The sequence below is a fragment of the Cynoglossus semilaevis genome, chromosome 12 (assembly GCF_000523025.1).
Source record: "Cynoglossus semilaevis isolate Cse_v1.0 chromosome 12, Cse_v1.0, whole genome shotgun sequence".
NCBI classification, from domain to species: Eukaryota; Metazoa; Chordata; class Actinopteri; order Pleuronectiformes; family Cynoglossidae; genus Cynoglossus; species Cynoglossus semilaevis.
The window spans coordinates 2,210,851-2,234,135 of record NC_024318.1 but is presented as its reverse complement, the minus strand read 5'-3'; the positions used below and the strand labels follow the sequence as shown (position 1 = coordinate 2,234,135).

Sequence of the window (23,285 nt, the reverse complement as noted above, 5' to 3'; positions counted from 1 at the left end):
TTGTTCAAACCTGGGACTTAGAGGAAGGGGAGGAAGGGTGGGGGTGTGGGAGGGGGAGGCAGAGGGTGGAGACACTCAGAGATGGAAGCTGCCGTTGGTGAGAGTTTGGATGGATTGCAGGAGGAGTGAGGGGCAAATTAATGTTGGCAGGAGACGGAGGTGAGAGTCTGGGAGAGAGTGGAAGAGGAGCGATGCCCTGCTCTGCTCCAGCTGCCGGCAGTGGCATGCTGTCAGCTGTTAATGACGGAGCTGAAATCACATTTCCTGTCATGAAAAGCGACGGCAGCGGTGGAAGAAAAAAAAACAGAAAGAAAGAAAGAAACTCCTCCTGTGGCTTTAAAGTCACAGCTGTCACCTCCCTGGGTCTGGTCCACATGTAGTCCTTAAACAATGCTGGCACTAATGACACCGTCAGCCAATCAGAGCCCGCCTCGCTCTTCCCCTGCCCTCGGGCGAGGCCTCTGCGGCGGGAAACCTTGTGAGTGCTGATCCTGGTTCTCCTCTGAGCAGATGTGTGTGGGAGCCTGGTGATTAAATATGAATTCAGATGTCACCGTCCTGGAGAACGGGCCTGTGGTTCACTGGTTTAGAGGGATGAAAGGTTGACGGTTTAACTTCTTTACGTTTCCTGATGAGCCTCTAGTTCAGAGGTGGAGTTTGGAAGACGTCATGGAGATCTGTGGGACAGTCGTGACGATGAGCCGGTGTTGAGGTGAACGTTGTCACCAGTTCACAGTGAATAAGAACAGGAACATGTGCAGCACAGACCGAAGGAACCGTTTACAGGACCAATAGTTTTATTAATATAAATTCACTGTTATAAACAGTGTTATAAACAATCTAATAATTAAAGTCATGTTAACATGAACAAATACATTTAAAATAAATGTAATAATTATTGTTTATTGTTAATTTACCACAAACAATTGGAAAAATTTAAATCAAACAGTTTATCAGCAAACAAAATAAAATAAGTTTGACTTTAAAAATTAATTATTTAATAAACAATAATATTTATTATTTTAAAAACGTATAACTTAATTTCATGTGGAAATATGATGGAATATTAAAACAAATATTATTCATTTACAACTTTAAAAAATAAAAAATAATTTAAGATTATTGCTAAATTAAATAAATGAAATCAACTAATATTTATAATAATGATATTTGTTTTTACAGTTTTAAAATGTTAACTTTAACTTAACTAATTAAATAAACATTTAATTTAATGATATTGAATTGATATTGATTTTTTTTTTTTAAATCTTCTCCTTTAATTCTATTTCTTTTTGTCAAGTCGTCTTAGTTGATGTTGTCATAACTATTTCAGTTGGATGGTGAGGTCGTCTGCCCACAGTCAGAGAAGCTGACGACTGTAACACGTTCACTGTGGTGAAGTTCTCTGCTGCGTTTCTGCTCCGGCTTCTCTCCCTGAGGCGGTGTTTCTCCTCCTCCTCCTCTTCCTCCTCCTCCTGTGCTGCTCTGCCTCCACAAACTCACAGAAATCACCTAATAATCCTTCACACTTTGTCAAACCATTAGCCCAAACACGTCGAGTCGTAGCCTTCGGTCAGGTTTGCAGCCCAGCATCGTCTCAGTTGCCCGCGTTCTCAGGGCGGGAAAAAAAAGCTACGAAAACAAACGAGACGTTGGCGTTTTTTTTTTTTTTTTCAGCCAACTGCTCGTTTTCGTTCTTTTTTTTTTGTAATTGCTCTGTTTAGTTTATCCTAAAAGTTAGAGCGCCGTAAACCCCTTCATCGTCTCCTTTCTTCTTCTTCTCTCCCTGTGTTGCTCCACAGAACCTCCTCCTCTTCCTCCTCCTCCTCTTCCTCGCTCTAACATATGCATCTCATCTTTTTGATCTCGCTGTGATAATAACTCTCCAGCGTTATTTACTCCGTTTTTGAAAACCCACAGCTTCAAAGCGGTGTCAAAGTTTTCTCGGCTCCGAGGGCTGTTTCTGTATTCTGTTCTCGACTCTTGGGTTCTGGGAATGACAGCTCCTCTGTTATAGGTGCAGATCCTTATTTATTTATTTATTTATTTATTTCGGGGTTTGTTTTTTTTTCTTCCTGAGTTTCGCCTTCAGCGAAACATCAAATTACGCATCACAACAGTCCAGACCCCCCCTCGTCCGCCCCCCCAGATAACATATAACAGCACATATATTACACAGTCCTGTTGTTACAAGGTGTGTGTGTTTTATGCACAATGAAACGTGATTGTTTAAGGTTGCCTTAGGGATACTTTATTGTACAAGCAAGGATGGGGGGGTCGGGGAGGGGGGGAGTGTGATTTTTCAAGGAGTCGCAGCCTAAAGGCCTTTGTAAATAAATAATGATCAACAGATTGGCTGTGGGCTTTAAAAAAAGGAGAGAAAAGAAAGAGAAAAGCATGCCTTTGTCAGTTTGCATGATGGGTAAAAATGTTCAAAGCTGAGAAGAAGCTTTTCTGCCTTCACAGTGGAGTCTGGTAGGCTGGCAGAAAGGGATTGTGGGAGGACACCCATCCCCTGGTTTGTGAGAGTGATGTGGTGAAAAACTCCACTCTGTTTGAAAAACACACCTAAAAACACGAGGGCGAAGACTTTATTGAATTATATACTGTGGAATAAAAAAACAATCTGACTAAATCAGTTAAAATTCAAAAGGTTTTAGACTAAACACCACGTTATTGTCACATTAACGCTTTAATTATTTATTGCTGTCTTTTTTTTTTCCAATCCGACAGTCCTTCAAAATAATCATTTTTGCTTCTGAAAACACCTCCATGTCGGTTCACTGCTGCAGCTCTCACATGAACCTGAGCAGAAACAAACTGGTACTTTTTTACTTCTCATTTTAAATCATGGAGTACATGGAGTCTGAAGTATCAACAAAAAGTTGAAAACTTCATAAAGCAGTACTAAAAATGAACACAAATTCAAACCAAATTGTTAAGTCATGAAGTCAAATGTCTTAATTGAGTTTATGGTCAACCGTTCTATTCTGAGTGAGAATTTTAAGATGGCGCTGTCTTCACCGCTGTCCCGTCATCGAGTTCCTTCCTGTCCACGTTGCGGTGCTAACAATCTCCATCGTCACCATCTCACCGGAACACACCCATACTCCATTATTTTTTTACTGTTTATTTTTTAACATGACGTGACGAGCGATGACACTTGTCCATTGGCAGAAAACATCATTAACCGCTGACAGGCCCAGGGTGTGGCTCAGCACCGCGCTCCTCCGTCTGTCCCAGAGACACTGACTGTGGACGCAAACCCAGAGCAGGGAAAAGATGATGATGTAGTGAGGTGATGGAGGAGGAGGAGGAGGAGGAGGTGCACGCAGAGGAGCCCCCCTGACAGGCTGCCAGTCAATACTGTGGCTGACAGCTCTGTAAAAATAGCTGTGTTTGCTGGTGTGTTTAAACACCCTATAAAAAATGGAGGAAATAAACACAAAATTTGTTTTAAAAAAAAAAGTCGAAATTTAACTGAGACACGACAGAATATGGAATTAAACACCGCAAAATAAATAACATAATAAACCAGAACTGATCAACTCACAGCTGAGACAGCAGGAAGTTAGTCAGACCTGGTTACAGGTTTGTAAAGAGTTCAAATTAGGGTTATTAGCTACATGGCTAAAATGGCTAAATGCTCGTGCTAGGTTATTGCTGTTTTAAAGGTTAACACAAAATAGGTTAAAGACGGCTAAAAGTCGATGAACGCAAAGTAAAAAAAACATAGTTCCAATGTACTTGAGCCTCGTGGTGAAGGTTCAAAACCCGAGGCAGTGGTGGTGCCGAGAGTGGAGTGTTGTGAGGCGGGTGGAAACAGAGGAGCCCCCCCCACCCCCCTCCCCCCGACAGACTGCCAGTCACTGTTGCTGCTGACAGTTCAGTGAAAGATAGCTGTCTGTGGCAGCATGAAGGCTGGAGCGGCAGAAGAACCTCCCTCCAGTCAGTCAGCGTCTGCCAGTGTGTGAACGTGACAGGACGGGGGGCGAGGAGGGGGCGAGGAGGGGTCTCGGCGAGCTGGTCTGAGTTGATTGGCGCTAACGTGCGGCTCCAGGATGAAAGATGGAGGCTGAGTGTAGAAACACTAAATGCTGTCAGTGTGATTATCACCTGCACTGACTGATGGAGGGAAGAGACTGAAGGAGACGGAGGCTAATTGACAGTTTCACTCTTCTTCTTTTTTTTTTTTTAAGCAGCGCCAAACTTTTTTTTTTTTTTTTTTTCGCGACAGCTTATGCAGCCCAAATGCAGGCTGGGAGGAAGTGATGACATCAAAGCCCTGTCAGCGCATGACAGCGTTGATAGACGATAGAGAGAAGTGATACTGAGAGAAGGAGAGAGATGTACGTCAAACATTGGTGAGGTTCTCTCTGCACCTCTGTGCTGCAGCTGTCAGCTCCTTGGCAGCTGCCGACGCCTCAGCCGTGGATTTCATTATTTGGGTTCAACTGTAAATAAATTCCATATTTGCATCGCTGTCAGAGAAAACTACGTACATGGTTTAGCTGGATTTTATTCGTCTTCTGTTTTGTTATCTGAGCATAGCTTCAGATTAGAAATGTCCAAAGTCAGGCCTGCAGACGGAGGTTGGTACGTGGATTTACATTTAGAGTCAGTTTCTGTGGCCTGTCTGTGGGGTTCAAACTTACGTCTTCACAGATACTGAACACAGTTGAACCTGGTAAAAAAGATCAGCTGATCAGTGACATTTACCTTCCTAGCTACCTGTGCCTGTGTCTTAGCTAGAGTGTTTTTAAGTTCAACTGATTCAATAATTTGACTAATTTTACATTTACTGAATTTTGTTATGTTCAGGTAATTTGTTTGTGTTTGGAAGTTTTGACCATTTTTACAAATAAGTGATTTTTTTTCTCAAGGTATTTTAGTAACAAAAAACTCTAAAAAGCTAAAATAATGTATTAAATTCTCTCTGATATAATATTCTGGTGATGTTTAACAGTATTAAAGTATAACAGGCTCTCAGGTGTCTGACTTAATCAAACGTCGCCCCCTACTGAAGACAGACCACAGGCCTGGCTTTAACAGAACTGGGTGTTAACAGTCCTGACAGGAAGTCTTTTCACGGTCAGTGTTAAAGCAGATGAAGCTCAGCAGCCGCTCTGCTGCAGATTAGCCTGCGCCGCTGTGACGTGCTGCTGAAACATTCATGTCCATCAGTTGCTGAAGCAAAATGTGACCAGGCAAACTCCTGCAGTATTTAAAGTCGGAGCCCGTCGGAGCCTTTGACGGTTGCTGTGTGCAGCATCAGGAAGTGGAGGCGAGGGTAAAAGCTGGTAATTGGCCTTGTGCTGTCGTGGCGTGCAGCCAGTAGCGTTCAAGTCTCGACTCATCTCGCTCTGCGCTCCTGCACATCTGCAGACGCCGGTGTGTTTCTGCCCCCCTGTGGCTGAGTTATCAAAGATAAGGAAGAAAAAGACGTCATCGTAAATTAGGCTTGTCGACGTTAACGCAATATTAACACGTTAACGCTAACGACTTTCAACAGCACTAATTAAAAGTGCAATTAACACGTGTAACTTCTGGGATTTGATCCTGTGTTTGTACATGACACGGTCTGTGACACAGCAGTGAAGTGTGGAGGACAGAACCTTGGACGGAGGACGGAGGAAGATGACCTGGGAGTCAGGGCGGTGGTGGTGATGTGACAGAGGATGGATGTTGGTACTGACCTTAAAGGAGAAGAGCAGCATCTTATACTGTAGGTCATGTGATCCTCTGTGGAGTGATGGTTTCTCCTGCGCCTCCTGTCACCTCTGACCTCCTGTCACCTCTGACCCTCAGAGGTTCAGATCCAAACAAATTCATCTTCGCTGTTGTTTGTTTGTGTCTTCCTCAGTCGACACGACCCTCTGCTGATTCCTGGTAATGAGCAGATTGAGAACATGGACATGAACGTGAAGAGGTACGATTCCACCGGGATGTTCCACTGGTGTCCGTCCAAGGACATCGAGAAGGTCATCCTGGTGAGTGGAACAGGAGAGAACAGAACACTAACTTAAATATATTGTTATCATTTATTACAGCTCTTCATCTTCATCTCTTACCCCTTATGTGTTTTTTTCACAGACACGAAGTGAAGCCTCCATGACGGTGCTCAGCGGCCATGTTGTTGTCTGTATATTCGGGGACGTGACGTCAGCGTTGGTTGGTCTGAGGAACCTGGTGATGCCTTTGAGGGCCAGCAACTTCCACTACCATGAGCTGAAACATATAGTGTTTGTGGGTTCACTGGAATATCTGCGCAGAGAGTGGGAGACGCTACACAACTTCCCCAAAGTCTCCATCTTACCTGTGAGTGTCCACGTGTCTCCACTGTCAATTAGAACGATGACCGGTGGATAAGAACTCTAAGTCAATAATAACATTATTGATAACAATCAATTAAAAACGTTGGACTCCTCATGTGTGGCCGTCGTTAGTTGACTCAGGATTAATTGCAGATTGAACTTTTAAATTTTATTTTTGTGTTTTCTCTGTGTCTCCACTGAAGGGCACGCCGCTAAGTCGGGCAGATCTGAGGGCTGTGAACATCAACCTCTGCGACATGTGCGTAATCCTGTCAGCCAATCAGAACAATATCGACGACGCCTCGCTGCAGGACAAAGAATGCATCTTAGCATCGCTCAACATCAAGTCTATGCAGTTCGACGACAGCATCGGAGTCTTACAGGCCAATTCACAAGGTAAGGAGTGGAATCTGTTCACCTGGAGGGAGGGGCCGTGTTATTGGTCTGGAGCTGCTTCTTTATCAGCTAGCCTTGTGACCAAAGACGAAACTGTTGTTCAAATTATAGAAGTCTGGTAACGGCTACAGCTCTAATCCATGTTTAGTATTTTTAATTGTATTTTGTATTGTCGTTAGCTACTACTGTACAATGCAAAAAAATTGCAACAAAAAAAAAGTTTTCATCTTTTTCCCAATGAAAAGAGAAAAACCAAAAGTCTTTAAATTACAGTTTGTCACTCAGAGTCTGTGAGGCCGCGTTGAAAGGTTTGTTGTGAGTCTTATTGACAAACTAAATTATACGGTTGCTTCTGAAGACAGACAAATAAATAAAAACTAAAACGCGTCGATTGTCTCGTCGAGCTTTGGAAAAATGTCGACTCCGTGTCAGCTTCAGCCGATTCCCCTGCTGGCGTGGATGGTAATTACACACGCGCCGCTCCTCGTCCTTGATGATACTTTTTAATGATGTAATCAACATGGCGGTGTCAGTTGATGTCGCTCCCCCCTGATCCAGAGTCTGGCAGATCTTGTGGAACAGATTGTGGATGTTTGCAGACAAACACGTGAACCTGGCAGCCCATCAGCCTCATCATCATTAAACAGCCAGTACAAATCACCAGGCAGAGCAGTTCAGCTGCTGCTCATTAGTCACCACAAAACAGTGACACAGGCCATCACACACACACACACACACACACACACACACATTTGTAATTGTGTGTTTGCGCACATCGACTCGATGCTGATGCAGTTTATCTGTCCTCAGGGATGGGGGGGGTCCGTGGGGGGGGGGTGATTATCGATGGCTCCTCTGATAACAAAGAGAAGATACTCATTGATCCTCATGTTTATACTTGTGTGTGAAGGAAACTGACACTGGAGCCTGAACACAGACATCACCGTCTGAGTGACCAGGCGTTGGTTTCACTGTCGACGCAAAAACACAAAGCTTTGTGGAGAAATTCTTACAGTCTTTTTGTCCAGATCTGTCTCATCCAAAGGTCACCTGTTTCATTGCTGTCTTTCTGTATTGACTTCTCCTGTTGTCCCTGTGTTTTGAGGGGGGGGGGGCGGGGTTCATAGTTTGTCTAAATAATTCTAAATTGACAGCAGGTGTGAATGGTTGATTCTCTCCATATGTGTCCCAGTCATGGCCAGCTGTCCAGGGTACACCTCCATTTACTGACCTCCCCCCCCTCACACACACTCCTTTATGGTTGACCTTGAGCTCCATCCTATTAGCGCCACCATCCCAGTGACTGCTGTAAATATAAATCACAGTCCAAGGTCCACGAGGCTGTTAATTTTTTTAGTGTCGAGCACTTTCACGTTTTAGGAGAATTCCGATGCTCTTTACTTCTTTTTCCTTGAGTGACTGATGCACCGTCGACTGCCGTGTCACGGAGGAATAATAATCTGGGGGTAAATCCCTCAGTACAGAGCTTTGTTCTCCTCCGTCCTCCTCCAGGGTCGATGGATGGAGACGGTCGTCATCAATGATCGGGTCTAACATCAACCCAGCATTTGGGTGATGAATCGTTCACTTTAGAAATCACACAAACACCTCACAGTGACGTCCAGTCACACACACACACACACACACACACACAGACGGTGGTTGTTGTGGTAGCTACAGCCGGGGGGACCCCCCCCCCCCCCTCCGTGAACGTCCCCGTTCAGACGGTGTCTGTGGAATTTAAAACAAGAAGGTGCAGATGAATAAATAAACATGCACTTTCCTCGGGGAGAGATTCTCACGGCCGCCGTGACGTGTAGTCGACCGCAGGGCTCACGTGTACCCGCAGGGCACCGGCCGTCAGGAGGGTTCGTACCCCAGATCTCACTTGTCAGTTGTACGTGGAAGCAGAGCAGAGCAGAGCAGCGTTACTGCCCTTACTGTACAGAGACAGACATGAGGTCTGTCATCAGGTGTCGGTGCTGGACTCTGTAGGAAACCCACTGTTCTGGAGGCTCTGTCACACAGTCAGCCTGACGTTTTATTTTATGACGGCAGGAGTCTCCTCAGGGTCAGCTGTAGTTTGACGTCTTACATCTGACCAGACACTGCGATAAAATAAAATCAAAAAGAATAAAACATTAACATTATTATTTGATTATCTTGAAATTGATGGAGGTTGGATTTCAATTCAAAGGTGAAAAACAATGTCAAAAAAATGAACATCAGTTAAAAAATCTGAATTGAGCAACAAGACGTGAACTCTGAACGTAGCCTTAGCCTTTCCTTTTTGGCTAACATTTAGTCATTTTGTGGCTGACTCGATGATATGAAGTCATGTTTGGAGACTAATCAGGTCTGAAAGAAGCTCAGCAGCAGTTGTTGTGTTTCCCTGTTTAGACCAAAGATGTAAGAATACAATGTTGGGAATCTCTGCCTCCTTCATGTTCACCATGATGCAGCAGGAGCAGCAGGAGCAGCAGGAGCAGCAGGAGGGCGGGGCTTTTAAGGCCACACTACACAGTTTATATCCACAGAACCGGCTGTCACTCTCCAGCAGAGAGCGGCTCGTCCTTTATGGACATCGACTAAATGATGTTTTCTCCATCTGAGCTCACGCTCTCTCTGGTCGACTAGAAATGTCAAAACTCTGCTGTTTTCCAGCTCAGTAATTGGTGTAACAAGAGTTACGATTATCCGTGCTTCAGTGGCTGAGCAGGCGCTTCCCCGCTGCGTGCTAAACTATCGTGGTTGGAGATCTCTTTTGTAACGGCAGCAGCAGCTCATTGAGTTTCCTGACAGAAAAAGACACAAACACACAAGGAGATGTGCAGTCTTTTTACAAACTTTGTGACCCGAATATATTAGTGGTTTTTTTGTCTCAGCGTTGGTGGCAGCTGCCGTGGAGTTTCTGCTGTAGTCGGCACTAAATGTTGGAAGTCAAAACACGCTGGATGCATTATGCATATAGCATTACAGATTTAAGGTGTTTACTTGTCACTTTGAGGTAAAAAAAGAAAAGTCATGTGAATTCACCGTCTTGTCACTTGCGGTCGTGCCTGGTGTTTTTCCAGTCCCGATAAAAGGTTTTCCACGGGATCCACTTTACCAATTTTTTATCAGAACAAAATGAAGAACATGAAAAATTGATGTCCGTCCGCTGATGGACTGATGCAAACAGCGAGCGTGTCGTCTGTGACCTCTGAGAGCAGCAGCCGTGTTCACTCAACCTCCTCTGTTTTTATCTGTTCTTACTTTGTCTTTTGTAAATCGACTCTGAAATGACAAAAAGTGAGCGCATCAACGACTCCGACTCTGCTGACGGAGCCCACGTGCACTTTGTTTAATGTTGTTGACACAAACGTCCAGGTCGTGTCCCCGACGCTGGACCGAAGGAACTGTTCACTCGGTTACTGTAGTTCATATCTTTAAGATCACTTCAATGATCTGTTCACCAGCGGGACTGTCTTTTTTATTTTATTCCACAGTTTTTCATATATGAAGATTAACTCTCAGGGATCTGATCCTGGTACAGTACTACAGTACTACAGTACCACAGTACTACAGTACTACAGTACTACAGTACCACAGTACTACAGTACTTACCAAAGCACAGAATAGTGTTACATTAACATTGGTGATAAAATAAAAAGTTGCAGATGATGAACTAACGTAAACTGCAGTGTCGCCACCTGTCAGTGACAGTAAGTTACTACCCATAACCTCCTGGGAAATATTTAGAGTTGTTGACAATGATCTTTCTACTGACCTTAAATACTTGTATTTAACCCCAGTTATTTGTTTTCTTTTGATTTTAGGCTTCACTCCTCCAGGAATGGACCGGTCGTCTCCAGACAGCAGTCCAGTTCACGGCTTCGTGCGTCAGGCGTCTGTCACCACAGGGTCCAACATCCCCATCATCACAGAACTAGGTGAGAGGGTTCAACTGTCTGCATGTTGTACACAGCTCAGATTAACTACCTCAGATTAACAGCCTCAGATTAACGACCTCAGATTAACGGCCCCAGATCAACTACCTCAGATTAACGACCTCAGATTAACAACCTCATATTAAGTACCTCAGATTAACTACCTCAGATTAACGACCTCAGATTAACTCCATTAACCCATGAAGTGCTCATCATCCATAACTCTAACATTTTGCTGATTCCAAATTCTTTTCATCTTTTGAAGTTCGTGGTGTGGTTTTCTTTTTCTTCATCCTAATCTGTCAGTTCTTTCCCACCTGTGTGTCTTGTTCAGAGTAGTTTGGTGTTAGCCAATCAGGAATGATATTTTTTGGCCCTAACGCCACAACATTGTCTTTGTGAAGTTTGTGCTTCTCAGTGTTGAACCGCTGGTTACTGATAAAAAGAAAAAACCAACAAAAAAAAAAGAAATCACTGAGCGACTGTTAAACCCCTCCGGTCAGGGAGCAGTTTTTACTCAGAAGTTTTTGGAGTTCTAAAACAGTGACTTCTGGGGCTTGTTATTAAAACTGGATGGCTGTGCACATTTTCTACATAGAGTCTGTGGTTCTAACACGTGTCTGTGTAAGATTTAAAGACTAGAAAACATCTCTGAGGACACGTGGATGTTCTGTCTCAGTGTTAGGACAGGCGTTGGAGAGACCAGAGCTCCATGTCTTCAATTTGTCCATTAATGCATGAGAGAAACTTGTGGCTGATGGAGAGGAAGAAAAGAAAAGTGAGTGAAAAAAAAAAAATCTGCCTTGGTTGCAAAATGGGTCCATTTATTAACAACAATGGCAGTGGCTGTAATCCCAGTGGGGCCGGGGACTCATGAAAGTTTCAGATCTCTGAGGAGCCGTGTGAAGCACCAGAGACGGGCTACTCCGTCTCCCCTGACCCAATTAGGGAGCAACGAAGCGTGAGCTGGGCAAAAAAAAAAAAAAACCTCCAGAAAGAGAAAAAAGCTACTTAGTGTTCTTTGTAAACTGGATAGCCATTACCTGCAGAGAGGCTGTGCTGTTAGACCGCACACGTTAGCATCACAAACAAGACGCTAGTTGTCGTCTTAGACACCAGACGTGATGCTCTGAACTGATACCAACTTCTTTAGTTTGGGTTTAAACTTCAGCACAACATTCGTAACTGAGGTTTCTTTGCTGACACTGTATAAACCATGGTGATTTATAGAACTACAGGGGGCGCTAAATTCATTTATTTATGTGCTTCCTACACTGAAACGAACCCCAACTGAGCATTTGTCACCTGGTGTGAAATACTACTACAAACTCGCAGTATTATAGCTGTTAAATATTTTACAAAATGTTTAGTTATATTAACATTTGAAGACTTAGACACGTCTGTAATGAATTATTCTAAATCAATGCCCTGACCTCCGACCTCTACACTAACCAAAAATAATAATAATTCAAATGAACACATATGTAACAAACCCTCTGTGATAATATTCAATATGGTATAAAAAAAATGTTTTGTAGAAAAGGAACCTTGTTTGCTTTGGCTCAGTGTAAATTCAAGCGTCTGACGTGTGGTTTAATGTTACATTTTCATGTTAAGGTGGATAATTTCACAGCTCAAGCTCGACTAAAAGTGATAACATTGTCCTTGAGGAGCCTTGAAGTCAGAGGAAGGATAGGATCTGACGACATGTTCCACTGCAGCACCTTGTTGTGTAATTACAGTGTCACATGTTCAGTCTTCGGTGCCAGGAACAGATGAAAGGACCTGGTTCTGGGACGTTTGATGGTTTTAGTGAGTGTGAGGTGTGAGGCGGAGGGGGCGTGTTTCCAGATAAGACCCTCTCATCCCATTGATGCTGCCTTGGTATGAAATATTGAATTGTGGCAGCAGCAGGTTGAGGAGCCTGACTAATCCCAGGTACTTTACCTCCTGACACCCGGACAACCGTGGATGTTTGGCGAGTTCCAGTTTTTGAAAGTGTTTCAATAACGAACAACGTCTCTTCCTCCTCCCCCTTTTTTTCCCTCTTTTTCTGCACTTGTCTCATCGCTGTTAGCTAAACCTGGCAAACTGCTGCCACTGGTTTCACTCAATCAGGAAAAAAAGAGTGGAACCAACATACAAATGATAACAGAGCTGGGTAAGAAGCCTCCTTCTTCCGTCCGCTCCACATCAGCTTGTCTCAGTCCAGGCCTTCGCTGCTTCTATGGCTTTTCTTTGAACACATCTTTGGTCTTTCGTTCCTTCTGGTTGAAAGTGTCTGTTGTTTGGTTCCTTCTCCGTCGCTCTCTTTTTTTGTTCATGATTTTTTTTCTTCTTCTTCTTCTTCTTCTGCAGTTGTTTTTGCAGAGCTTTGATCATGCTCAGTCTGTTCTTGTGGCTGTGTTCATGGCAAGCCCTCACCCACCAATCTCCCCGAAAATCCCTTACCCTTCCTCCTGGAGACAGACACACACACAGAAAGAATCCACCCCCACCCTCCCTCCCCCCCCCTTCCTCTGGCCTGGGTCTGTTTGCATCAGCTCCTCGTTTCTTTGACTGACGTTTCTGTTCCACAGGAGGTCGGGGAATTAAATCAGAGTTCAAAAACACAGAGAGGAGCTTAGGCTCCAGGCAGAGCTTGAATGGTCTGAACACCTCCCTGTGCACGTCAGGGTCTGAAGCCACCGTGACTACGACCAATGACGTCGCCGGGGACAGAGCTCTGAATGTTGTAGAGGAAGATTATATGTTTATAACATCTGTCTTAGAACTTTTTTTTTTCCCATGACATTCAGAACCAGAATCAACAAAATCAATTTGTGAACTAACTTAACTAACCTACTAACTAACTAACTAACTCACTAACTAACTAACACACCAAACATAGCGTTAAAATGTTAAATCCAGCCTTTAATCAATTATTAATAGTGATTCCTAATAGTGATTTTTTCTCCGTCACCTTCGCAGTACAGTTCTTTACACTCTATACAGTACGAGTAAATATATTAGTATAATCTCACAAAAACATTAAGTGAGAGATGTTTTGTTTTTGGCCTCGTCTATAAAAGTCCCAGCGGCCGACGCACTCTTTAGAAAAACAGTGTGAGGGAACAGGACGTAGACTGTTGGGAGCACTTGAGGTTCTTTATTCTACCAATTATAGCCTGCATGAGAGGCAGAAACAGCCTTGTTGTGTCAGCCTGGAGCCAATTCCAGTCACATTCTGCACTTGGGTAAACAGAGCAGACTGGATTCATTATTAATCAGGCCAGAAATGTAAAAGAAAAAGAGCAGCGTTACCTGTTGACTTCAATCGGACTTTCATGGTACGAGTAAATAATGGAATTAATAATGAAGTGACAAACACAGCCTTTAAAGAACGGCTGCAGAAACACATGGGTTTTCACCAGTGATTCAGTGGCTGTTGTTGAGCTGATGTTTGGCCTTATTTAAGGTGGAATTTTTACTGTTTATCATCATAGAGAATGTGTTTGTTACGGTGCATTCATTTGCTTTAGCTTTAGCATTGGTAGCAAATTGTAAACACGTATTTTTGTGAACTTAGTTATTAAAGCAGTTCAGTTTCTTCTGATGTAAATGATACACTACACAATCGTTCAATGAAACTTTTTATTTTGGAAGTTGAACCTCCGGTTCATTGGTCGACACTGGACAGGAGCGTAGAGTTCTGTTTGTTGGGTGTGTAGCTAACGTGGAGACCTTTCCACTCCTTCCACAGTGAATGACTCAAACGTTCAGTTCCTGGACCAGGATGACGACGACGACCCAGACACCGAGCTGTACCTCACCCAACCCTTCGCCTGTGGCACTGCCTTTGCCATCAGTGTTCTGGACTCGTTGATGAGCGCGGTGAGTTCTTCCTCTAATTGTTTTTGTAAACCTCTCACCTCATTGAACAAAATCCATTTGAAATCAGTGGATTTATGTCCGTTGTTTACGTCAATCCTCACCTGCAATAAAAGGTTGACGTGGTGCAGGGTAGGTTCTAAACTGGCCTCGGTACTGAACCCTGCAGGACACCTTGTGTAAGTGAAGAACTTCCCATTCATTTGTGGTCTTGGCCAACAGGCCTCATTCATATACATGAGCAGGTAAAAGGAGCTCCTCCACAGCCCTCCTCCTCCTTATTGCCCTCCGTGTCACCCTCTCCTGCTGCGATGGCTTCATTGCCTCACTCTCTCTGTGAGTGAGAGGTTCGAGGGCCATGCAGAGCTGTGCTCAGAGTAGAACCGGCGTCAGCTGTAGTCTCTGGCTGTGGTCAGGGGTGAGCGTGGCTAATGGACAGTGCTCATCCATCATGATGCTGCACAGGCCTGTCAGGGAGTCCACTGAGAGGAGCTGCCACTCCAGCCACACTGCAGCCTGACATTGTCCGTCAGCAGGCGGCGCAAAAGGAGCAGTGAGCACTGACGCACCCACAGACGCACTCACACATGTCTGAGTCTGAGAAAAAGAGTTCCACCATCACAAACTGTGATGAGTAAAACAAACAGGACTGTGGATAAAAAAAATACAAACTGCAGAGACAGAACTGAGGGAACTGGATGTTTTTGTGTTATTTTGCCTGTGATTGATTGATTGATTGATGAAGTTGATTCATCTGCTGTTTTCTGTTCCAACCAGACCTACTTCAATGACAACATCCTCACACTGATTCGGACACTGGTCACAGGAGGCGCCACCCCAGAACTGGAGGCGCTCCTGGCGGAGGAGAACGCCCTGCGTGGAGGCTACAGCACGCCACAGACACTGGCCAACAGGGACAGGTGCAGGGTGGCTCAGCTGGCCCTCTACGACGGACCGTTTGCAGACTTGGGGGTAGGTTTTTATATCTACAGAGGGTAGAGAACGTGGTTGGAGATCACACCGTGTTTTTCTATAACACCTGTCTTCAACGTGAGCCTAAATAAATGATATTCCTGTCCTCCAGCACCAAACCCAACGTGGACACACAGGGCTTCCCATTGTTGTTGTTTGTCTTGATTAAAAACGCTACTAACTGTAACCATCTGTTCATCCAACCGGTGGGTTAGCCTCAGCTCTGACAACAGTCGAATCCTGAAGCTAACTAACCACACCGTTGTGTTTGTCAGGATGGAGGCTGCTACGGGGATTTGTTCTGCAAAGCGCTGAAGACGTACAACATGCTGTGCTTCGGAATCTACAGATTAAGAGACGCTCACCTCGTCGTACCCAGCCAGTGTACAAAACGGTACCAGCTTTGAAGTTGTGCAGTAAACACAGGGACAAAAGGACATTATTACTAATTAATAGAAACAGAAATGATAGATGAATTACCAGCTAAGATGGATGGATGGTTGGATGAACAGATGGATGTTTAATTGGGTCGTGTATTTTTCTCTTTTTGCAGTTATGTCATCACAAACCCACCGTACGAGTTTGAGCTGGTTCCCACAGACCTGATCTTCTGCCTCATGCAGTTCGACCACAACGCAGGACAGTCCAGGACAAGTCTGTCCCACTCGTCCCACTCCTCCCATTCCTCCAGTAAAAAGAGCTCTTCCGTCCACTCCATCCCACCGTCTAACCGGCAGAACCGCAGCAGCAAGACCCGCGAGTCCCGTGACAAACACAAGTAGGTGCTGTTACTCACATTTACGGTAGAATTTACGGCTCAATCCCATCTCACTTTGTCTGTCCACTGTACAAGTGGACAGACAAGAGTCTCACTGGGGATGAATTCTTTGTCTTCAGTCTAAAAGTATGAGATATATTCTATATATTTTTTTGATAAACATTTAGCTTTTTTTCTACTGTGGTAAAAAGAACTGTCACATCAAAAAAAAATCCTATTGTTTTTTTTGTTGTTGTTTTTTTTTTTTTTTTGACATTTTACTGTTAATCCGACAACTACACCATGAGCTCAGTCCTAATTGTCAAAAGTCAAAACAGGAAATGGGATTGGACACTGTAGCCTGCATGATTGTTAAAACACCTGATCTGTAGTTTTATACGTGTGTGTGTGTGTGTGTGTTGTGTGCAGACATGAGTGACACCGATGATGACCTTGTGTTTGTGTGTCTGTGGTCTGTCTGTGAGACCTGTGCACTGCGTCCATGCCCAGTGTTTGTGCGTTGACTTTCTAATCATCTGCATGTGGTGTTTAATCCCATATCACAGCAACCATGACATGACATGACATGACATGAGAGTTACTAATGAGACTGACTCCCTCTGTAGACTCTCTGCTCCCGTCGTCTTATTCTCACAGACTGTTTTGTTGGATTATAAACAGAGAATCTGTTTGTTTGGAAAACGCAGCGACAGCATTTGGAGTAAACCCTGAAGGGCACAGGAGTGAATGATTATAAAACACAGCACAGATTCACTCTGATGTCTGGACTTCCTGTTGGGCTCTGATCATGTGACTAGTCCTTTCGTGTCTAAATTAGTGTTAGTCTACGTTGGTGTTCATCACCATTAGAATCTACCCTGACTTTAACCATTAGCCATATCTGTATTATCTTAGTTTTAATCCTAATCCTAATATATATATATTATCTGACAGTGTCCCCACGAGGACAAGTGTCCCAACAAAAACAACGACGACATGTCAGAAAACCCTGGACTCTCTGTGATATTTGTGTATTATATAAGTGTTGTTAATGTGACATGATCAGTTGACCTGGATCATGGACGTTGACCTGTGACCTGTGACCTGTGACCTGATCTTCTAGAGTAGAGTAAATATACAGATTATACAGCACATTTCATGAGCTCATTCCTCATTAGCAGTGTTGATATTTTGTTACCCATGATGCATCTGTACGGCTTTACTGCATGTCCATGTTGGTGGTAGGCTTTTGTTTCATGTTCTGTTTGTAAGATAATAGTTAAAAAGATAGAGATTAGTCATTGTTAAAGCAGCAGTGGCCAAAGATGTTTGTGGTTAAAAGGTCAACTTTAACACGCTTTTAATTTAGACTAATTCAGTAACTGAACTAGAATTAGAACTAGCAGAAAAAAAAAATCAAACATCTCCAATCTACTCACGTAAACGCAGTCTGGATTTATTGCGATCCAAATCTTTTAATTTTACACATGAATAACATGATTTGAGACGAGTAACAGTGAACTATTAAAATCATAGAATTAACTGTTGTATTCATTAATAAATTAGCTTCATTTTTTAAGTTAAAATGATATCAAGTCCCCCCCTTCAGTTACCTTTAATCTCTGGGACAAACACGACTAACTAACACTTCACTTCTAAGGATTCCAGTTCCTAGAGAGCATGCTCCTCTGTTCCAGTATCTTTGAAGTGATGGTTGTTAAAGCCCTCAATACATCTCAGAGTCACAGATGTATTTGAACCCTTCACCCTGTAGTAACTACTTATATAAGGCTGCTTTAGTGTCTTGTCACTTGTATTTTGACTGTAACTCCTCACCACTTACCCTAGATTACTTACCTCTCTTTCTGAAGTGCAACAAGGATGAATAGAATGGCCCCAGGTACGCAAGTTAACCATTCTGCATGACTGAGCAACCTTCACCCTGAGGGTCCCGTCTCATAACCCTGTCCTCTGTGGACACGCTTATGAAGATGGGAGTTTGTTTTCTATTTCTTTTCTTTCTGTCACAATCTTCAGACACCAAAGCAAACCATGCCTCCCTTTTCAGTTTTTGCTTTCCTTTTTGGGGAAGCAAAATGTTGAGTGCTGCTGCTGCCTCCTCCTCCATGATCAGGAACCATCTTCTCACTGCATGAGGTTGACGAGAAACCACAAACCCCCCCCCTCCCCCCACCTGCTCTCTATCTTTCAGTCAAATCCACAGTTTTTAAGTTCCTTCCTGCCATTCTGTTTCTTCATGGCTCCCTTTGTTTGGTTCCAACATTGCGACACGGTTTGCATCGTGTGAGAGGATTGGTGTGTTTGGGCATCTACCCTCCCCTTTGACCCCCCTCAGGTGACCGTAGCAGACGCTGAAGCCGTGTTCACGCTGCACATTCTCACCTTGACGGCCTGGTGGCTGTTGAGAGCTGCCGTTTTGGACCAATCATTGACCATTGAAAAGGTTTTCAAGACCACGAAGACTGTTTTGTAAAGTTCTTGTTAAACTGGTGTTTGATCGACTTCTGTTCACTGACCAGGAAAATCTAAAAAGCTGTGCAGCGTGAACTCAGCTTCAGATGTCGCTCTTGACCTCACATTGATTTAGGTCAGGAGGTTTGGATGTTGGTCAGAAATAATGAAATGTTTTTGCAACATAACAGCAGAGCATTAAAGGAGGATAAGGTTTCCCTGGCTGACACTGGCTGCCTGTGTTTCCATCACAGTGGTTAACGTTCTGCCTGATCACAGATATGTAACCAGTCTTCATTTCTGCAGCTCCTTAGGTGTGAATAATGGGTGTGAATGGTGTGAATGTGGCTCTGGTGTTTACACGGCCATGATACCACAACGGCTGCTGGAGCTACAGCGCAGATTCATCGTGGAACTTTGATGAAGATATGAAACTAAAATCCATATTTACTCCATTTTCTGAACGAGCCCCAAAACAGCAACATTTGTAGCACAAACAGAGAAGAAGCCTTGGAGTGTGACTGTGATTGGTCCAGCCTTCTGATTGGATCAGAGCCCTCATGTAGGTCAGGTCCTTTTGAATCCCCTCAGGGTGCAGCGGCATGACTCACATCTTTACAGCTTTGACAAATCTGTCCATCCCAGTGCGATCGGTCACACATGAGAGAGTGGGAGGTTTGACGGATTTGGACCCGTGTAGTTCTGTAGAGAGGGGACATGAGCTTGTTAAGTTCCCCTCCCTGTGACCACCAGGACCAGATACGATGGTTGGAGGCGACGTGGCAGAGTTCACAGGATCAGACTCCTGACATCCTGCTCCACCTCCGGCACTTCTACACATCAAATATCTGTGCTGTAACACACAGCCCTGCAGCCTCACACACACACACACTCACACACACACACACACACACTGGTTTCCTCGTAGCTGAGTTGAAGTTAAAGTTTGATATTACAACTTTGCCCAAAAGGAGGCGACGTGTGAAATGGAACGCCGATGTCTCTGAAGTTCCAGGTTTCAGGAGCAGGTTTACAAACCTCCAACAGAGCGCACACGCACACGCACTTAAACACAACTTCACTTTCTCACGGAAAAAAATTTGCCCAACTTGACACGAAAACTTTAGCCAAGTTTCCTTACAGCAGGAGGGCAACTGGGGTTGCTTTACTCCAGTTTCCTCCTGATGTCCAAGGACCAGCAGGATTCACGTTGGTTGGTCACTATAGACTAACCAGAGGTGTGAATATGAGCGTGAATGGTTTGTCTCTGACTCTGATGAGTTGAAGCCCCCGGTGAGACCCTGAAATTTAAATCTCTTTTCTGTATTTTAGTGGTTGTTAACTGTTGTTGTTGTTGTTGTTGTTGTTGTTGTTGCCTCATTAGCCTGTGAAGGTTGTAGAGCAGCTCCTGGGACTTTGAAGGCAGTAGAAATGCAGGCAGCCACTGTTTAGCTCAGCTCATTAGAACAAAAGTCAAATTGATCCTTAGAAGGAATTTCAACATCAACTTTATTTTTCTCCCACAGAAAAGAAATGGTTTACAGATGAACCGGACAACGCCTACCCACGCAACATCCAGATCAAGCCCATGAGCACTCACATGGCCAACCAAGTCAACCAATACAAATCCACCAGTAGTCTGATTCCACCAATCAGAGAAGTTGAAGATGAATGCTGAATTATGCCAGGTTTTCCACAGACTGAAGACATCTATTCAACAGAGACTGGAAGAACCACCACCACGATGATGAAAATATGGAGACAAAATACTCTTCACCAATTCTTCAAATGGGGGGGGGGGTCTTCAGCGAACCCAGACTGGCTGGGACCTCTGTGTATACCTTTAACATGACTTCCATTCTCTCAGACTATGTTTTAAATTATTAATGTATCCATAGAGATGTACATAATGACAATCAAGTAAGGATTGTACAGCGCCCCCTCCCTCCTACCCTTAGCACTTTTTTAAATTATTTTAAGAGTTGACAAAAAAAGAGGGAAAAACGTACTTCCTGTTATTCTTTGCAATAGTTGACCTCGTGGCGTGACCAGACTCCATGTGGTCGGGGGATGAGGGTTCCTGCGATTGTGAAACTGATCGTATCATCTTCCCAAAGATCTGCCCAGAAGTCCAAACCACAAACGCTGGGTTTCATTCACCTCATACTTCTAGTTTGCTTCTCTTCAATTTGCACTAAAACTATATATATATATATATAAAAAAAAGTTCTTTGACAAAACTGGAACCGTCCGACCCCTGCCCTGAAACGTTACTCTGAGACTGAGAATGGAAGCAGGTGAAGACGGGAAGGAAGAGTCGCTTCGGACGAGGTTCCAGTCTTGTTCTTCTACATCGTCATCATCGCTTAAGGTTTGCTTCTTCACCACTGACTCGTGAGTTAGCATCCAAAAAACATGATCAATTCTCAGAGGAAGGAGAGACGGCCCAGAGGTTGATGTTTGCTTGGTGAAGAAGAAGAAGGACAGAAGAGAGGAACCTACCAACATGTCTTCTGCTGTGACTCTGTTGCGGGCCCTGTTCATCATGGAAACAACAACGCTCAGGAGCGTTAACGATCACTGTGTTTGTATGTGTGTTTGTCTGTGTGTGTGGCGGGGGGGGGGGGGGGGCACCCTAAAAAAAGGTGCTGGAAATATCTAAGTGGTTTGGATAAATCCAAAAATACCCCCCCCCCCCAATACCCCCCAACTATGTTTGAGCTAACATAGAAGCAACCATTCGACACTGTTACCCAGCTGCTGAATCGTATCTGCAGCAAAAGTCTGTTTTATTTTTCAATTTTTTGTCTAAAGCGGAAAATGCCACATATTGCGTAAAAGTGGGCGTCAATTCTCGGGTCCTCCTCCGATTCAAAGCAACCGCCTGACACAAGGTTGGCACAGAGGTGAAACTAAACGCTTGGATGTTCTCTGATGCCACTCTTTATGTCGAGTCACACCTCTGGGAGTGCGTTTTAACCTTTTAACCTTTTAACCTTTTAACCTTTGTGTCGATGGTAAAGAATTTTGTTGCTCAAACATAGTTGGGTTTAAAAAAAAGAAAAAGAAAAAAACATGTTTTAAAAAGTTCAGCTTTGGTCCTTAAATTGTTACATTTCAAACCTTCAGACACCGACAAATCCCAATCAGGAATCAAACTGTAGGAGAGGTCATAATGGGCGGAGCCAACAGGTTGTAAAAGGACACGCAGGTCTGAAGATGACGAGCTGCCACTCAAAGATGATTGGTTCACAGGTATCACTGATCGGGCCAGTGTTGAGGTGGACTTTTCTAAATCTGAGGACACACTTCAACCCACAGTTCTTCGTCTGCACTTGTTGTCGACAGTTAGCACGGCTAGTTGGTGTAAACATCTGTAAATGTGTGAGGGAAGAGACGGAGATGTTGTGTGGACTGGTTACATGAAGAAAGTGTCGCCAGTGGAAAAGAGTGGGGGGGGACGTGGAAGGTACAAGAGATGGAGGTGGAGGAGGAGGAGGAGGAGGGGTCGATGGAGCTGTGGCAGCAGCAGGAGCATCTGTACGTCATTGGTCGTAAAAGTCATGTGGTCTGTGAAGACTCCAGTCCTCGTCTGGTCTCTACAGAGACTGTGGACGTTGGGGAGTGTGTCCTCAGCTCAGTGGAGAGTTTGTCACAAGATATTTCTAGGGCTGAGTCCCCGTCCACGGTGCGTCCACAGAGCGTCCACGGTGCGTCCACGGTGCGTCCACGGAGCTGTAACCACAAACATCAGCAGTTATTACTTTTAGTCCTAGATGAAACGATTAATGGATCTGATCTCAAAATCCTATGACTTTACTTTCTACAGAAATTTTTAAGACCCGCCTACTAATTGATTGTTCCGGTGTGAACAATGCAAGCAGTCCTAATTAGTGCTTTTGAGCATGCATGGCTAAAAAGACTGAAGCAAAAGCTAGGGTGACGGCTGATGCCTGATAACTTTTATAATCGGTCAAAAACAAATATAAATGCATGTGTCCAGGAAAAAGGTCCAGAAAAAAAAGGCTTCAGTCGTTGGTGAAAATACCAGAGCATTTCTGACCTGGTCTTCTCTCTCTCTCTCTCTCTGGGTCAAAGAAAACATTCAGTGAATAAAGACAGTGACACAGAGCCGAAGTTTAAAACTTCTGATCTGGTCACTTGCATGCCGTTGCCTGGGGACGTCACGTTTTATCTGAAATTCATATTATGAAGACAGTGACACAGCGTTTGCTGTTAGCAAGCAAGCTAAAAATGGCATAAAACGTGGCACATTATTTTGACTTCTTAAGAACCCAAAATAAAACCTTTAATAAATCTATCATAACCAACAAAAAACTGATATTTTTTAGTCAGTGTGATACCAGAAGTGGCACCCCGTTAAAAAATAGTGGATGTGAAAAATATAGAAGCAGCAAAAGAGGAGCTATTTGTTAGCAGAAGATGCTAACAGTGTGTAAATTCAAACCCAAACTTTTTACTGTGCTTCATCGCCCCGTCTCATCATCATCCTCCCTAACTACATCACTGTCCTCAAGTGAACTTTTTGAACTGTGATTACGTCGTCTGTCACTC

General features: G+C 44.0%; 1 protein-coding gene across 11 annotated transcripts in view; it reads left to right on the top strand.

Moving 5' to 3' along the window:
- Window positions 1-21,235, top strand: part of kcnma1a (potassium large conductance calcium-activated channel, subfamily M, alpha member 1a) — a 117,097-nt gene extending 95,862 nt beyond the window's left edge. For 4 of the 11 annotated variants that reach the window (XM_008321461.3, XM_008321460.3, XM_008321459.3 and 1 more), the window contains 10 exons: window positions 5,864-5,990; window positions 6,094-6,318; window positions 6,518-6,710; window positions 10,529-10,642; window positions 14,382-14,512; window positions 15,287-15,481; window positions 15,757-15,875; window positions 16,035-16,259; window positions 18,110-18,138; window positions 20,237-20,388. In XM_008321461.3, coding sequence (XP_008319683.1) covers window positions 5,864-5,990; window positions 6,094-6,318; window positions 6,518-6,710; window positions 10,529-10,642; window positions 14,382-14,512; window positions 15,287-15,481; window positions 15,757-15,875; window positions 16,035-16,259; window positions 18,110-18,138; window positions 20,237-20,388 — 1,510 coding nt within the window. Of the gene's footprint in view, window positions 1-5,863; window positions 5,991-6,093; window positions 6,319-6,517; window positions 6,711-10,528; window positions 10,643-12,716; window positions 12,801-14,381; window positions 14,513-15,286; window positions 15,482-15,756; window positions 15,876-16,034; window positions 16,260-18,109; window positions 18,139-20,236 lie in introns of all 11 variants that reach the window. The other 7 variants (XM_008321465.3, XM_008321466.3, XM_008321464.3 and 4 more) reach the window with 3 other exon arrangements.
- The last annotated feature ends 2,050 nt before the right edge of the window (window positions 21,236-23,285 follow it).